This window comes from Mytilus californianus, unplaced genomic scaffold, assembly GCF_021869535.1.
Source record: "Mytilus californianus isolate M0D057914Y unplaced genomic scaffold, xbMytCali1.0.p SCAF_14, whole genome shotgun sequence".
Classification (NCBI taxonomy): domain Eukaryota; kingdom Metazoa; phylum Mollusca; class Bivalvia; order Mytilida; family Mytilidae; genus Mytilus; species Mytilus californianus.
Genome location: NW_026262626.1, coordinates 23,294,127 through 23,313,201, shown reverse-complemented (window position 1 = coordinate 23,313,201; position 19,075 = coordinate 23,294,127). Strand labels below are relative to the sequence as shown.

The following is a 19,075-nucleotide window of genomic DNA, read 5'->3' as shown; positions in this document are numbered from 1 at the left end:
AAATTATGGACTAGAATAAAATCTTCAGATGGAAGGTATAAAGATGATATAGAATCTATTCTGGAAGAACAAGTATCTTTCTACAAAAAATTATTTACGTCTGAGGGGTGGGATAGGGATGCTGCAGAAAATCTATTACAGAATCTAGATCATAAACTAAGTGAAGAAAATAAAAAAAATGTGTGAAATGGAAATAACTTTTGATGAAATTAGTAAGGCCGTTAAAATGTTGAAACTTGATAAATCCCCGGGGAAGACGGAATTGTGAATGAATTTTATAAAACGTATTGGTATTTGATAAGCGACGATTTCATGGCGGTTATTAAGGAAATTTATGACAATAAATTGCTTTGTGAATCTCAATACAGAGGTATGATAACGTTTGTGTTTAAATCTGGGGTGAGAGAGAGGACATAAAAAACTGGCATCCTATTAAGCTCTTGAACACGGACTATAAAATCATATCCAAAGTACTTGCGGAAAGGTTAGAAAACGTACTACCGCAAATAATTAATTTAGATAAAAAAAGGTTTTGTCAGAGGGCGCAACATTTTTCAAGGCAATAGATTACTGCAAGATATATTTGATTTTTGTGAATTAGAAAATGAGGAGGGCGCGATCTTATTCTTGGACCAACAAAAAGCATTTGATAGGGCGGAGTGGGAATGGATAGATTTTTGTTTATCAAAATTTGGGTTTGGGGAAAAATTCAGGAGTTATGTAAAAATGCTTTTCATTAACGCTAAAACGGTATTCATACGAATGGGTTTACATCTAGATTTGTGAGCATAACTCGTTCAATTCGTCAAGGATGCACAATCGCTTCCATGTTATATACTCTGCAAGCAGAACCACTTGCAACATCAACCCTAATATAGAAGGAATAAAACTTCCAACTAGAACTGGGGACTATATTGAAACAAAGCTAAATATGTTTGCTGACGATACTCAACTCTTTAATAAAAGTGAGGAGTCTATCGAAGAAACATTTAAAACTTTAAAACTGTACGAAAACGCTTCAGGGGCTAGAATGAATATAGAAAAGACTGTGGGTATGTATTAAGGAAGTGGCGAAATAAAAAAAAATAAAAAATTTAACCAAATTAAATGGTCTAAGCGGCCTGTGAAAGCATTAGGGGTTCAACATGGATATGGGCTGGACCTAGATCTAATTTGGTTAGAAAAAATAAATAAAAAAAAAGCTGTATGGAGGTTTGGAAATCAAGAGATCTCACATTTACGGGAAAAGTTTTAATTATTAAAATCATTTGTACTGTCTATGATCGGATACGAAATTGAAATGAGAGGTTTCCAGATATATACGATAAACAAATAAATAATATTATATGGTCCTTTATATGGGACGGGAAAACAAACCAAATCGCAAGGACAGTGTGCTGTTTACCGAAAGAAAAAGGGGGATAGGAATGATAAACTGAGGGACTTTATAAAATCAAAACAGGTGAAAAGTATGTACAGTATTGTAAACTCAAAAACACATAAAGGGAATGCAATAGGTAAATACTGGTTAACGTCACTAGACGAAAAATATGATACAGACTTTTTTTATATGTTCTTGTTCGGACACTAGAGGCTTTGGGCAAACAAAAATGTCTAAATATTATAAAAAACTTTTGATTTCCTGGACTGACTTGCAGAAAACTAAAAAATCCGTCACGAAAGAGGACCTTTTAGAAGAAAATATATTTGGCAATTGCAAATTCAAGTTCAAGGGTCATGCCTTATATTATGCAAATTTTGCCTCCAGTGGAATAAAAAAAAAAAAAAGGTATATGGGACTTAAACAATAAATCCTTTAAAACTTCTTTCGAAATTTTTAACAAGCTAAAAGATAAAAGGAACTGGATAGCACAATATAGCCGCATTAAAGCTTTGTTAACGCCTGAACAAATTGACCTTTTAAAAACAGACACTATCGTGCAAAGTCAGTCTGATAGACCTATGAAAATAATAAATTCTTGTCAATTTACAAAAATGGAGTTGTCGTTTATGCTAAAAAATTGTGCCTGATTGATATTAGATACTTTTATGAGAATAATACAACCCCAAATAGTCAGAATCAGTGGAACTTACATTTTGGGAAGGAACTACCATGGGGAGATATTTAGGACAATTTGAATAAGAATTTAGCTAACAGGAAAACTAAAGAACTTCAATGGAAGTTACTTCATAATGTAATTTACACGGAAGAAAAATTACAAAAAATGAATCGCTCAAACGGAAAGTGTCACTTTTGTAATGAAAAAGAATCGCTATTTCATCTTTATATATGTTGTAAACTGGTGGAAGACATTTGGCGGGAAGTTTTTGAGAAAATATTGGAATTTCGTTCAAAATTGAGTATTGAAAAATTACAAAAATCGGAAACGAGTATCATTTTGGGTGTCATAAATGCAGATACATCTTATTTTCAAAATTCTAGTTACGGTGCTTCTTATCACGAAATGGGTTATTTGGAAAACTAGAAACATCGCAATATATCAAAAGAAAGGGATAATTAAATTGAGGATTTTGAATATGACAAAACATGAAATGCAATTTTTGTTCAAATCTATAAAACCAAATACGAACAATGAAGCATATTCTACTATGTGTGAGACTTTTTGTTTATAACTATATATTTTTTTTTTGCGTGGTCAGGCCAGTGTAATGACCTCCTCAATACTGAATGGATTACCATATACATTGCACTCAACTCCCTTTATGTACTATGCATTTTCTATTGTGTATGTAAATTATGTCTATTATATACTTTATGTATTACTGAAAAATTATTACACCAGGGTTTTCGATATCACAAACTAGTCAAAACATTTACTAAATTTTATCATCGGTATAAGGACATCATTCGTAAATATAGCTCAACATGCAGACTTCTTATACGTTCAGGTATTTCACATCCAATTTTTTTATGGTAATATTCTTTATAAAGCACAAAAATGTCAGTATTCACCTCTGAAGCTAACAAAACCTTTAAATAGACTTATTAAGAAGGGATATAGTTACGATACTGTTGTCAGGTCATTAAAGATTGCATATTTTGGCGTTAATATTGGTCTTTGCATCGGCACTAAACACATTTATTTAAAAACCAGTTGTTGGCATGACACGGGTTATGTTCTTCTCATATATGTTATGATGGTATGATAATAAACCCCTAACGGGAAGGATTGTGCCTGATATTCATATGATGAAGACATAATCTTTCAATCAGTTTAATTGAAGTCTGGAGCTGGCATGTCAGTTAACTGCTAGTAGTCTTTTGTCATTTATGTATTATTGTCATTTTGTTTATTTTCTTTGGTTACATTTTCTGACATCAGACTCGGACTTCTCTTGAACTGAATTTTAATGTGCGTATTGTTATGCGTTTACTTTTCTACATTGTTTTTCTTGTATTATTTTTAATTTTAGTTTCTTGTGTACAATTTGGAGTTTAGTATGGCGTTCATTATAACTGAGCTAGTATATATATTTGTTTAGGGGCCAGCTGAAGGACGCCTCCGGGTGCGGGAATTTCTCGCTGCATTGAAGACCTGTTGGTGACCTTCTGCTGTTGTCTGTTCTATGGTCGGGTTGTTGTCTCTTTGACACATTCCCCATTTCCATTCTCAATTTTAATTTTTATTGTAACAAGGAATGTTGTATCAACAGGTACATATTATAAGCAAATATTTTACTCACCATATATTTGAAATAAATCCTTTTTGGGAGACAAAATCATAAATCCAACCTTTTATGAATGAATAACACATTTCCTTTCAAATAAATTTTAACGAGTAGCACGTGGCAAAAGATCCCTCGACCAGAAATTGAATGTAATAGAAGTTAACATAACAAAAGAACGGAGTGAAGTGCTACACAATTGAAACTGTTTAATAAATACAGGGAGCTCTTGTGAGAAAAATATACAGATAGAATGAATACTTTATTCAAATGATTATATATGGTGTGATGCATAAATATATATATATAGATAGATAATAATTACATGTACATCTGTACATAGATAGATAAACGTTATAAAGATATATGTCAATTATTTATAATGGGAGTTTTTTTCCATCATTTGCTTTTTCCCCGACAAACGAGACTGTAAAAATTCGGGGGCCCCTTGCTTCCCTGGGAAACTTAGGGTTGATGTAACAGGTGATGATTAATAAGATATGTTTAAAATTAAAAAATAAATAAATAAATAAAATGAAATTCCAAGAAATTCCAAGAATGATCTTGGTAAATTAACGTCATGTAAAAACATGACGTCATACGAATGAAAACTCTCAAGCGGAAGGTTGTTCCGTTATATATCAGCTACAAATTTTTGTATAGTATCTTATTAAAATGGAAATGCTGTTTCATTTTAAATTCTATTGCATTTTTCACACATTTATGAACTCCTGCAAGTAAACATGCCGCTAACTCTTTAGTAGTCAACAAAGAAAAATTGTAAATGAAAAATTACAAATGTTAGAGTTGAGAATAATACTAACTAAACACATTTTTTCAGGAGTTTTTTTAAGAAATAATTTCAAATATACACACCTTTCACGTTTAAAATGGCGTTACTCGTTCTCCCATTCACAATAATGCAGTAATGTCCACTGTCGCTCGGTTCTACATTCTTAATTGTAAGCCTATGGGTATGATTGATGTGTTCTAAAATGCATCTACTATTACTTATTACTTCTTTATTTTTGCTCCATTTTGCTGGTGAAGTCGATTCTATGGATTTACAGCTAAACTTGATATTATCACCTTCGTTACAATTAATATCTTTGAGAAGTTTAGTAAAGAAATCTGTAATAAATAAGAATTGCACAAACAAATCAATAACGAAAATTATTTACGTAGGTAGTATATTGTTTCTATGATATACATATCTGTACAATCTATATAGGTAATGACTTTTGACCATTGAAGCAAATCGAAATCTTTTTTGTAATAACCCTTTATTGTACCGATTTTACAGCAAATGGAGCGCATCTGGACAAATATTGACTCTGTTTCTTGATACGAATGTATTTGAAACTTGCAAATATAATAGACACATAGGAAAAATGCATAAATCGAAAAGGGCCAGAAATATAGTAAAACTAGGACAAAGAATCATATCTTTATAAAAATATTGATATATGGTATACACAATATTCGTAATAATTATAAAAAAAAAAATATGTCCAAATAAGAATAAAAGAAATGTTTCGTTGCTTGTAATCAATTGATTCACCTTGTCCTTTTTTCTGGTTTAAATATACAATGGCGAATCAGTTTATCTTCCCTGAACAAACGATCAAGATTTACATATAATAGTATTTTTTTTTCCACCTATCGTTTCAAATAAACTTTGTAATGTAGACAAAAAGCTCAGAAAATGAAACACAAACAGCACAGAAAGATAGGTTAAGAAGCCAAAATGTTGTAAACTTGGTAAGAGTTTTTCGTAGAGCATTATAGTTTGTAAGTGAAAATTTTTAATAACTTGAATTAGTTATCCTTTTCGTACAAATATAATGGTGGTGTGATATATGCCAATGAGAAAGCAAACAGCGCAAAAAGAACCCTCCAAAAAACAACTAGAGGACAACAAACAGTCTTAAACCATACACAGGTTCTACACAAAATAACAAGCTCTAAATCGTTTTGAGTATTTGTACAGAGTGAATGAAAGATTTGCTTTGAATACCAAATTATCAAAACAAACGAAACTTTTACGACAATTCTGAGAATTCCTGACATTGGATAGGCAAATGGAAATGTGTCAGTGTTTAACTAGTCTTTTTATCCCCCCTTTAAATCAAATCAATATAGTGATTAAGGCAATAGAAGATCACCGATGTTTAAATATCATTCATCGATTAAGATGAAAAAAGCAAGATAACACAATACAAAATCACAAAATAGCATTAACTCCAAAAGAAGCCAGACGGATTTTGTCGACAGGGTAAGCGTTTCCTGCTGTGTATTCATTACCCGCCTGCGTATTAACACTCAGTTAACAATCGGTAATAGGACACATTCGGTAAAATTACAGATTGGACGATTACTCTGGTATTTGAATATCTAAGACTATAAAAGCGTGTCGCTTGTGATTTGAGGCAGACATGTCTTATCGGTCCGCCCGTTCGTGATGGTGACCGTAAAACTAGAAAAAAGTGTCGATTTCAGTCCCCATGCAGATGGTATGTTTCTACTGTTAAATAGGAAGTTGGAAAAAACCATTAACAAGTATATAATAAAAACCAGTACTGCAAACGTACTTGGCTCTAAAATTACGAAAAAAAAACTATAATACATATTTAAGAAACGCACTACTGTAAATCTAAAGAGAGAAAACGAGAAGAAATAGCGAAGCGCCAAAGTATCCAAAATTACTGAAACTGTCCATATATCCTCCATATACTTTGGCACAACCCTACATTATGCCTAGGAAGAAAGGTATCATCCGACAAACAAACAGTATGTTACAATGTTTATAAAGTCTGTTAGTTTGAAAAGTCGATGTAGCTAAATACAATGGTGACAGCGTGAGTTGATCTTATTTAACACAAAAATGAAATAAATGTTACAAGTTGCATACTATATTTAGGCAGTGTTGAAAATAAGTAACGAATTCATATAAATTTAGTGAAAACTATCACAGTGAATAGTATAACGTGAACTTGTTGCAACTAAAGAGGTTACCATTTCATCCATTACGATATAGTGAAATCAAGATAATCAGCGAGAGCTTTTTGGCAATTAAACATTGCTTAAAACTCTTGAGATAGGGTAACCAATACATTCTCTCCATGATAGAAGTTTCATCTAAAAATTTGATGAGCTAAGTTGTTTTCTTAAAAGTAAAATAACAAATATACCGAACTCCAAGGAAAATTCAAAACGGAAAGTCCCTTATCAAACGGAAAAATCATAAGCTCAAACACATCAAATGAATGAAAACTGTCATCTTCCTGACTTGTTACAGGCATTTCCTTGTGTAGAAAAGGGTAGATAAAACCTGGTTTTATAGCTTGCCAAACCTCTAACTTGTGTGATATTCGTATAAAATCCATTATATTGACAACAATGTGAGAACAAAACAAACAGACAAAAGAGGTAAAAATGTCAAACAATGGGGTACAGCAGTCATCATTGTGTTGTGATCTTAACCAATATAAAAACAAACAACTATGTCAAAAAGGAAAAACCAAATAGCATATAGACAAAGCACACAAGCAAAAATAAAAGACAAGAATACAATAAAATTGACCATAGCACAATCTAAGACATTCTTTCTACCACTTTTATATGTAAATATCTAGACTTTTATGTAAAAGAACCAGGATGTGAAAGCTGAACCAAGAGAAGTACATGGGACAATCGACCGATAATCAAAGAAACGTTGCAGCATCTCCATGATATCCATGACATTTAGATCAACATCATAGTAAAAGTTGACGTTCTAGATTTTGACCTTTACTATATATCTTCACAATGCTACACTATAAATCCATTGACTTGAGACCATATGACCATACAAAAGATTAGCCGGACGTGAACCTGAATCGACTGATATGAAATTGTACATGTCCGCATTTACGTAAGTGGCTGTATTTAGAAAAGATTTCATCCAGCAACAGTACAGTAATTAACAGACTAAGTTTGTGCATAAAAAATATAAACATAAATAAAAGAGATAATCAAGTATTGCTTTAGACATACATAAAATTACGTAAAATTGTGTGTGGAATATCCATGATTTTTTAACTGAATATTTGTCAACTTTGAAAACAAATCCCTTTTTTTGTGAAATATTTAGTAACAAAATTGAATGTCAAAAATGACAATCATATCCCTTTAGGTATAGAACCACTAATTCGGGCCGTGCGGAAAGAACATACCAGAAAGTAATTCACATTTTAAACAAAATAGTTCCTACGTATAGCTGTAACGTTGTCAATAAGTAAAATATTTGGGCAATTTTGGTATCAAATGAAAGCTTTAGGACTTGGGATCACTGTAGAACCCTTGTTAAAAGTTTCTTTTTGAAAAAAAAAATGAAATTAAGATAGGAGGGCATATTATCCCTGTTTTTTGTACTACCCAACTTCCTGGAACCAGTGTGCTCTGATGTGCAATTAAAGGTATGTTGATTTGTTCAGCACAAGTCAGGATAAGGTATAGTTTTAACATGAAATGACTACCGCTTTATTTAAACTTAAGACAAAATAGCTATGAATGTACGAAATTGCAGAATTTAACATAGAAAGCAAGGGGGTTGTGAATTAGTGGTGTTATTCCTTAATAGTTCTGTGTGTAATTAAAATCAAATGCGCCAGTGTAAATTACGTACATTGTCTCTAATAAGTAACAGATCACGGGAAAAGCCAATTAAACATTATCATACAAAAAATTGCATTTACAAAACCAAAGAAAACGAATAACACTTTAAAAATGTGTTACGTCCTAGGCTGTTTATTTTTTCCATCTTCTTCAGAAAGGCTCAATCTTAAAGTTATTACAAAATGATGTATAAATAATTGGATATGAGAGGAACTATATTACCAATATGGACCTATAACGAAAAGCCAAACTTATCGAAGCTTTTCTTTACTTGCCGTTTCTGAACTTTTATCAGAAATATGGTACAAAGATTATAATGCAAAATTATCACGAATATCATGGTAAATAGAAATACCGTATGAAGATTATCGTACAAATGTATCACGATTATCATGGTAAATAGAAATACGGTATGAAGATGATCGTACAAACTTATCACGAATATCATGGTAAATAAAACATTAACTGTCACTTTCAAGACTCGATTAAGTTAATGCAATATGTGATTGATGACAAATATATGACGTCAAAGCATTTTCAAGTATCTATCCAGTGGTGGCTCGTTTAATTTCATTTTTTAGCTGTGCAAAATAGTAAGCAAACACATATGACATTTTTGTTGCAAAGCTGTCTAGTAAAATTAAGGCACTACACTCATCCTAAAGCTGTTTAACAGTAGTTTTTATAAGAGAAGCGGAAGATACCAAAGGTTATATCATAAGTCGATGATACAATGACAACGTCATGGCAATAAACAAAAACAAAAAAAAGCAACCAAAAGACAAACAACAGTAACAAAACACGAAAGACGGAAAAACACGAACCACACTAAAAACCGTGGGGTGACCTCAGGTGATCCGCTCTTTCCGAGCTTTATAATGACTTTCGAAAATGTCTCCATTTCAACTGAAGTCAGATAACTTGATAAATTAGTATTATGTTTTCCTTGCGATTAAATGTATATATATTACCTTTCACGGTTACACGTGCCTTGCGTATTCTATCATTCACGGTTACACGTGCCTTGCGTATTCTATCATTCACATTTACTGAGTACCATCCACTGTCCGTCTTATTAGCAGATCGTATTGTCAACTGGTATTGGTTTTTGTTCTGTTGTTTGGAGAATGTTCCGCTATTTACATCTATATTCATACCGTCTTTGTACCATTTAGCTGGACTGCTAATCTCTATTGTTTCACATGTGAGATTGACACTTTCTCCCTCCTCACAAGTGATATTCCTGGGATTTTTCGTAAAGTATCCTGCAATACATTGAACATAATACATTAGATTTAGTACATAATCAATCATAAACGCATGTTATCGACTTGCTATTTTTCTGATGAAATATTTTGCTTTATTGATTATACATTTTAACCTAACAGACAGACATAACAAGTATATTCATCCGTGCTCGCCTTTCGGTGAGTAACGCATTAGTTTGAGGCAAGTTTGATGTTCGCTTCGAATTCAGGTATAACATCAAGACTTGAATTTGCAAGATCTAGAACATTGCGGAAACCCACCTTAACTTTTTTAGCATGCTCTATTACAAGAAAACATACTTTCCGTAAGATTACATTCTAGTTTGGAGGGATATGAATGTGAAGATGTTTTAAGGAAAAATAAATGAATGATAAATGTGTGATGCATGAATAACAGGAGACGCGTACCCAGTCGCCGCAACCGGTCCTGCTCATTTTAGAGTTCATGCGATTCCTTAAGTTTTTGTTCATTTCCTTGCTTTTTCTCTTTTTAATCAAGTATTGAAATTTGAACATCGATCTATTATGTGACAGGTTGAAGGATGCAGGCTCAAATAAGGCGATGCAAACTTTGAATGAGGAAAGAGATGCTTTGAAGTCTGATAACCGTCGATTTCGAATCTTCCAGATAGAGGTCGAGAACCTGGCTGTGTTTGATTGTATTTCAAATGGTTTTGTCTGTTATTCAGGTTATGCCCTCAATTAACACTATACTGGTATTACCCATTGTACAAATATAATGAAATACAGTGATCAGCAGGAAAGCTACAATACTGATACTCTCATAGCTCTATCTGTTTTCATATTCAACAGTCATAAACAAAGACTCATTATCAGACTGTTTTTTACGCGATCCCTTCTATCGAACAAAGTTTAATTACCAAACTACCAAAGTCAAATTCCATTGAGTGCTTAAATGTGTCTTTGGTCTTTGCCAACATTCAGTAGACAGGTAGGACATTATCTATTTTAAATAATATTATTAACTTTGTTGTTCCTACATTTTGTAGTTGACCATGTTCACTGAATTAAAAGAAACTAATCAAAATTCCGGCCAATATAACCAGTTTTTACATTGAATTCAGTGGCTAAAAAAAATTTGAATATCAATATTGATCCTCAGGCAGTACGTTTTACGGAAGCCATACATGATATAGTCGACCATTTTAGAATATCTTTGTCACATATAATCACGGATCACGGAATCAATGAATTTTGAGTTACATTTAATATTCGAACACAATTAATATTGGGTTATCCAATTGACAGACCTTTCTACTGGAAAAAACCCGATGAATATTGCGGCAGCGACTTCTTTCCTTTCAACACTTAACTACTTTTAGCAAAGAAACTTGGTATCGTTGGAAAAAGGTAAAGTATAGGCTTGATTTAAACATTGGCGAGGCGATGATAACATGGATAAACAATTAGAAATATCTAAAAATTAATAGAGCAAGATTCGCATCCTGTCCCGAAAGAACCCCACTCTAAACACTGACAAATCAAACAAAACAAAGCAAAACATGGCTCAGAGATAAACTCAAAAAAGAAACCAGTGCCACTAAAGACACCAAACGAAGATTGATAATACATTGCACCATTGATAATAAAGCAATATTGCGCTAAAGGAAAATAAACAAACTCCTTCATGTCATCTTCTTGGCCGTATGTCTTCAATCTGCCGTACTATTGAGGTTAAATAGCTTCCGTGTTAGCAAAACCCTCTCTTAATTACATCAAAGTTTTGAAATGCAAATTATGGAATATCGTGTGAGATGGTAGATATATACTCCATATGCAGGCGTTACTATATAGAAATAATATGTTCACAGTCTGAAACTGAAATCATTTCGTTACTGGGAAAATATACTTCCCGACCTGTCCTTAGTGTCAATTTAGAGATGTAAGTCGATATATGAAGCAGACTGCACTGTATCTTATGTATCCTTTATTTCTGGATCATGCGTTCAACCTAGTCTATGAAATATCTAGTGTAAAACACCTTTATAGCAGAAGATTAAGATAAATGTTAATGCTAGCTTTTTTCATTCTTCGGACAATCCCGTATGAAACCTTCCTCAAACAAACAAAAGTACAAATTGGAAATAGGAGGTGCAAAGTTGATGTCAATAGGAATGCCGATTGTCTGACAAATACGTTTTGTATACGTTAATCATCTTGATGATGTTTGATTCAAATATTTAGTTTTTGTTTTGAATGAGAGTATTCTTTAACAATAAAAATAAATGATATGGTGTATAAACTCAAAACGAAAAATCACTGCACACACATGTAATAACCATACTCATTTCGTATCTATGTTATGTGTTGATATATTATGTATTTGTCGCTCATGTTACGCAGGAAATCTGCGTTTGGGTGTATTATGAATAAACAGTTCAACATATTTGGGGGTAACTGAATAATACGAATTTCAATAAACGAACTGCTGGAAAGCAAGACAAATAATATATATATATATCTATATCTATATCTACAAATTAATATGTAATCAAATATTAATTTATTTTAAACATTGATTAAAATAAAAATAATTGGTATTTGCTATTGTCAAATTATCTTGTTTCTATAGTATTAGCTATTAAATTGATAAAGATAAGTAAACATACCTTCAACATAAAGCGATGCTTTTGTCGCTATATCATGAACATTGAAAGAATACTCTCCATTGTCATCTAGAGATGTGTGACTTACAACCAGAATGTTGATCTTTCCTGACTTAATAATTTCAAACTTGTTAGAACTGTTAACTTTCTCATCGTCTTTGTACCATATTCCCACATCTTCTAGACAACTGACCTCACAATGAAATCGCGCGCTATATCCTTCTCTCACAGTTTTACTTTCCAATTTTCTCAGAAAGCATTCTACAATAGATTGAGTCACTTAGTTTACGAACCTTAAACAGCCTTATGCTACCAAAGTTAATAACTACGTCAACACATTTTTGAAATATTTTTTCGCACATAGATGAAGATTTAGTTTTAAAACATGGCTACTCAAAACGTTTTTTTTCAAAAGGTGCGATTTAAAAGGACCCTGCAAAACACTTTCAATGTTTTGATTATTAGATAATTTTATGCATCTATATAGAAAAAGCAGTCGTTCTGTGCACACGATCAATAATTGTTTTTTTTTACATCAACTTCATTTGGACTCTTGTTAATAGTTTTCTCCTACACTTGCTAAAGATTTATACCACTTCTCCTAATTTTTATACTGCAGCCCTTTCCTCCAATCATATATAGTGCTAATGTTTGCGAAATAGTTAACGAGAAAAATGAATGGTATTAAGGTGTATCACACTTTTTAATTAGGTCAGATCCATTAACATAGTCTTTTGATCTTTCTAGAGAAAAATACTTGACTTCAAACAATCATCACTAATTGAGACACAAGACTATTGACAACAGTTGAAAAAATCATTGCATACGTTATCCAATTTTTCTATTTTATGTGACATTCATGTAAGGCTGAAAAAATCTAACAAAATCAAGGATCTTTATTTTGTTAAAATCTTGTCATGCATATCTGTAATATGAGCGGCGTCGGATAGAAATCGACCGTTTGCAAATAATATCAATACATCTGTTAACTTATTTCGGGTTGAAAATATCTCTATGCAAAAGTCTGTTTGAAAATTGAGTTGATATAAGAACCTTACAAAACAAACCCAAATTAATCTTTTATTTCACATTTGAATGTTCCAAAAGCAATCAATATCTTATACAGGTACACGTATACGTGCACTTGCATAAGGTCGAGTTCTATCCTTCGCAGGTCATAAGTAAAACATTCCCATATGGCCTTTCAGTGTACTTCGGGTTTTTGGCGTTTGGTTGCTGTCATCTTGACTTTTTCGTCAATTCTCTTTTAATTCATATTTATTTTCTCAATGTTGATAAATACGTTAGGGCTACATTTGATCATCTACAGAACCATGCTCTGTTTTTGATGAATACTTACTACGAACATTCAGAGAACACCTCCTAGTGCAATTTTTCACTCTTACGGTAATTTCTCCACTATCTTCAGTATTAACATTTTTTATTTCCAGCACGGTTTTTCTTTTCTGAGATCGCACATCGTACTTGTCGGATATCGAGATCTCCATACTATCATGAAACCACACTATAGGTTCCTTTGTGGTATGAAGTTCACATAAAAAAATGACATTCTCTCCTTCTGTACAGGAAATGCTATTCAAATCTTTAATAAAACATGCTGAAAATAAATTTAAATAATTAAGCAAAATAAATAGTTTTCGATATTTTGGAAATTTTGTCATTCAGTCAAACTTCAGTGCGACTACTTTCGATATATTCGTTATGAAAGCAGAATATTCATTTTCATTCACTTTATTTAAGATTCTCAGAGTCAAAGTCTGATTCGTTGATGTAAAACCTGTTTCATTTTAAAGACTTTGGTTTTTTTAAATGAACTTCTGAAGGCAATCAATTGTGATGGTATTGAATAGTTTTTAATTTGAATCAACTAGATGATTTTAAAATCCTTTACGATATTTTAGTAATGTTACTGTACGTTTTTTTACTTTTCTTAAAATCGCATTACGATACATGCACGAAACGATACAGAGAGCCCAACTCACACTCCTAAGCAAAGGACCTGGTGCAATAAGGGCCCTATTTGGCCTAAAATAAGAAATTTTACCTGAAGCTTTACAGTAGTGTAAATTTAAAAATCAAAGCAATACAAGAAGCTTAATATTCATTAACCCACAACAAGTACAACTATGACATATTATGTCATCCTTTACGTTTTTGTAAAATATACATCAGATTTCGGTAGATTTATAAATGGTATATAGACGAACATATACAGAGCATATGTATGCAAGTATAAACAAAATAATTTTACATCAGGTTTGTAAGCTACAACTTTCATGTAAATATCAATTTGTACTTATGTTAGCTCACTTTGAGATATCCATAAAAAAGAAAAAACTATTTGTAAAAAATTTTACTTGTTGCAAAGTTAGATGTCAGTGAATTAATGTGCACAAGTTTTGAAGAACTAACAATTGAGATAACGTATCAAAGAAACCAGACTTCTAATGAGTTGTACCCCAGATTGAGAACCAGGACGCACCTATACGTATCAATTTTTTTTGCTGTAAAAATTGAATTGTTTTGTAAAACGTAGTGTTTACACCAAAAACAGACCATAGCGCACCTTCTCTGTGTTAACGATTGCATACAGATGGACAGAAATTTTATTCAAAAACGTTTTGTCATATCACTGATGTCAAACCGGACACAAAATGCAAAATTTCAGGGTAAATATAATTCACCAATGTCAATGTTATCCTATTTATACGAACAATAGAAATCGGACTCTTAATCAAAGAATATAAAAACCGACTTATCATGTTACTCTACGATAAAAAAAAAACAACATTTGTTTGTTTGTTAAAGTTTTAAGTTAAAAAATATAAGACATCTTTTTGACCAAAAACAAAAATTTACTCTTTAGCATGTTTAGGTTATGATTTTTTTGTTGGTGCTAACAATTGTGGATCTTGAAAAATATTTATTAGTCAATTAAATTCAAAAACATTCTCGTGATGATTAGGGATGACTTTGCGTATGTGCCCAGGACAACACTGATTTGAAAGACAGATATCTACAAATGGGTAATGACCTGATAATGGAGAAAATGTCCGGTTCATCTTATAAATTCATTTGCATTGTGAGTCCACTGCTTGGCCACCTAATTGTATAAAACAAAACAACTGGTCGGTGATAAATGGTGTCGGAGATAAAAATGAATGTATGGTAACAACTCTGTGTTTGTTGATTAAAACTACAACGCCCGTAGTCGGTGAAAATATCACTACAAACGGCTCAGGGTCTGAAAAGACCATATTTTGTGCTCGACCATTAATTAATGGTGGAGAAAAGATTTTACTTGACAAGACTGTTAAAATTAAGGATTTAATTAAAAGGTAGAAAAAGCTAGAATTTTCAGTTTGAACTAAATTTAGATAGATACGTATTAATTACATCCCTAATTTTACAGCAATAAACCAAACTACCAAATGACCTGGCATTTTGTAAGATCAATATTTGAGATAGCTGTAGAGTTTTATCATTTTCCAATTTGATTTAGAAAAGTTACACAAATTTGTCAAAGTGACTATCTGACTTTAGTCCGAGCTGAAAATTCTAGCTTTTTTACTCATTAATTAAATCCTTAAATGTGACAACAGAAATAACAAATTACTTCGCATTTTGTAAGATCACTACATAATTGAGATAGATGGGGTGATTCAGACCAGTCGAGGCTAAATGTAAAGGTCGAGACTGGTCGAGACAGGTCGCGACTGGGCGCAACTGGTCGAGACTGGTCGAGCATTTGTCGAGACCATATTCAGATTATACCAATATTATCAAGTACTCAATCACACTTATTAAGTGAAGTCTAGACCAAAGTGAAGTACAGTTAAGTACAATTAAGTACTGTCGAGTCTTGTCAAGTAATATCTGTGTTCGACTTTACAGGTCGAGCACAAAATATGTTATTTTTGACTCTGGGAAGTTTGTAGTGTATCCTATTACAAATATGCAAATAAATTGAGCAGTCAGTGTAGTGTTATAAAGTTTACAGTCGTCATGGAGAACTAAATTTATCATTGAAGTAAAACATACTATCTAATGTTCTCTTCCTCAATAAGAGTCAACTTTGAAATGTGTGAATATTAGTTATATCTATCCACTTTGTGATAAGCTGCAACCTGAAGGAGACAACCTTATTTTAGATGTCTACAGTACGTGCAATATTCAAACTTACCTGGAGGTGTGCAGTGTTAATGGTGATATAAAAACTATGGAATCGTCCTGTTCATTTTGTTTATTTCATGTTTTTATAATAAGTTCCTTTTTTTTATGTGTTTATTTAGTTATATTTGTGTGTTTGTGTTGATTCATTTCATTATTGCATTTTTGTCGAATTACTTACATTTTGTTTTGTTTATTCAATTTTATTTAAATTAAGTTTGTATAACATTGACCACTTGACAATGCAAAAAAAAGTACTTCGTTACAAAGATATTTAAGGATAATTTAGTCTTCAGCTTCTGAACATTTCTGGACTGCCCTTTTACGACATGTTTGAGTGTTTTTTTTTTCACTTAAATTGTTTTCCATTAAAAACCATATAAACAACATTTTTATGCGTCCGAAGTGCTTTTCTGGATTTCAATTCATCATATGGTGTCAATAATCAGAGCAATTATCTGTCTGTCAAAATACAACTTCCAAGTAAGGATCTCAAACATTCAATGTGAATAAAATTAACTATTATATAGAGCTGTAATGACGGAGTTCACCTTTGTAATAGCTACTGTTTTCTTGATTAAAAAAAATCAAAATGCAAAATGAGGAGACATTTTTGTGAAGTAGACATTTGACGGACATTGTGCAGCATTTCACATGCATGAGTTCATGACTTTCAGAAAAATAGATTTAGGTCATTAACAGACCTTATCAAAAGTGGTCTTAAACGTTTTGGTTGAATGTATTTTTTGATAATTCATATGACATGATAACCACATTTTACTATGCATGATCAGCACCAGTGCATGCTATTTTCTAATCATTCCAAAAACTAGATGTAAATCTTAGGTGCAAATGAAGCTCCTTGACATTTTCAAAACATTACTGCAAAAAAAAAAACTTTAATTATTTGACAAACCAGTGATTTTATTTTCACTTTGTTCCCAAATGCTATGAGTAGACACAGTGAAATAATTCGCAAATACTAACTTTATTAAAAAGAGTTGTCATAATATTAAAAATCATTTTCCAGTTTATCCTCCTTAAGTTAGAATAAAATGAATAGACAGTTCAACAAACTACACACTGTTGATACCAATTTCTTTTCATCTACTCGCTGGAAATATATCGAGAACAGTAAAAGCAATGGTTTATGAAAGGGTTTATAGAAGATTAGAAAAAAAAAATAAGCAACAGAACAAAAACAGTTAAGAAAAAAGAAAATTCAACCAAAAATTATCAAATCATTTGCAGCTTATTCCATAATTTGACGGTCACACAAAATAGAAACACCAAGAAAACGAGAAGTTGACAAAAAGCAAATCTTACCTTCAACATTTAGTGAAGCTTCTCTTATTCTACCGTTTACTTCAACAGTAAAACAACCATTATCGCAGCGATTAGCATCCAATATTGTCAATTGATGAGTTTTTCCCGTCTGTTTTATATTATATCTGTTGTTTTGAACATTAATACCGTCTTTTTTCCATTGTGCTACTGTATCACTTTCTGTAACCTCACATACAAAAGTTACAGTGTCTCCTTCAAAACAGTTTTTATTCCTGAGAGTTTTAGTAAAAAACGCTGTAAAAATAACAAAAATATTGACGCTTTAAAATAAAAACCACGAATATTGATTGATTGGTGGCTTTTGTTATGATTGTATTTTTCACTTATTTTCTTGGAATGAAATAAAGTTTCCTGCTGGATTAAAACAAGTAAATTTCTTTGACATTAAATGGTTTTTGTTGGTTTTTGTTCATCAGGTAAAATCTGTCTTGTAGTTTTGACCTGGTTAATTTTCTGACCAAATGATAATCAATATGCATGAGATCTTAAACTTTAAAACGACTACCAAGAGCATTCGTTTTTTTAGGACTTTTTAATCGATTAGTTTTTTTAAATACCAAACTAACTTTTTGACACTTTTTCCTACAGAAATATTAACTTTTAGTCTGCAAGATATAGTCTCGTTTCTACTTCAATATACATCATTGACAGACCTAATTAATAGACCAATTCTTTCAGGAGTTTATGATATTTTGACAAAAAAAAACCCTGATGAATTTCCAACCGAAATTACAACAACAAAAAAGGATCCACCTAAATACTTCATTTTATTTCTTGGCATTTACCTTTCACATCCAAAAACGCTTTGGTTTTTCTGTTATTTACTTCACAACTATATTCTCCCGTGTCCTGTAGACTTGTAGCATAAATGTGAAGCCTACGTTTTCTGCCAAAGTTTTGTATATTCATATCTGGATATTTATGAAGTTCGAATTCATTACCATCCTTATACCATTTTCCTTCAAGTTTACTGTTAGCAACTTCACATTCAAATTGAACATCGTGTCCTTCAAGTACTTCTTTATCCCGTAATGGTTTCACAAAAGTGTCTGTAAGAGACAATGTGACAATATTTCTATAATTTTATACGTATTTTCATTTTAAACTTTAAACAGAATAATCCGTTTCAGGTCAAATACAGGCATCTGGTATTTACTGACTGACATGATTTTTCTGAGTATTAGCAAATATCAAACAGAGTGAGAAGATTATTTTCAAATGTTTTAATTTTTTCTCCGTGAAGTGATAACATGCGTTTCAGAACGTTCACAACCTAGATCAACGGGTTGACATGATCTT

At 31.9% G+C, this 19,075-nt stretch overlaps 1 protein-coding gene across 2 annotated transcripts in view; it reads right to left on the bottom strand.

Annotated features, from left to right (window-relative positions):
• Positions 1-19,075, bottom strand: part of LOC127724425 (titin-like) — a 45,705-nt gene that overhangs the window by 9,158 nt on the left and 17,472 nt on the right. For both annotated transcript variants that reach the window (XM_052231385.1, XM_052231384.1), the window contains exons 2-7: positions 18,562-18,825; positions 17,756-18,010; positions 13,599-13,856; positions 12,242-12,499; positions 9,315-9,608; positions 4,564-4,818 (exon numbers count right to left, since the gene is read on the bottom strand). In XM_052231385.1, coding sequence (XP_052087345.1) covers positions 4,564-4,818; positions 9,315-9,608; positions 12,242-12,499; positions 13,599-13,856; positions 17,756-18,010; positions 18,562-18,825 — 1,584 coding nt within the window. The remainder of the gene's footprint in view (positions 1-4,563; positions 4,819-9,314; positions 9,609-12,241; positions 12,500-13,598; positions 13,857-17,755; positions 18,011-18,561; positions 18,826-19,075) is intronic.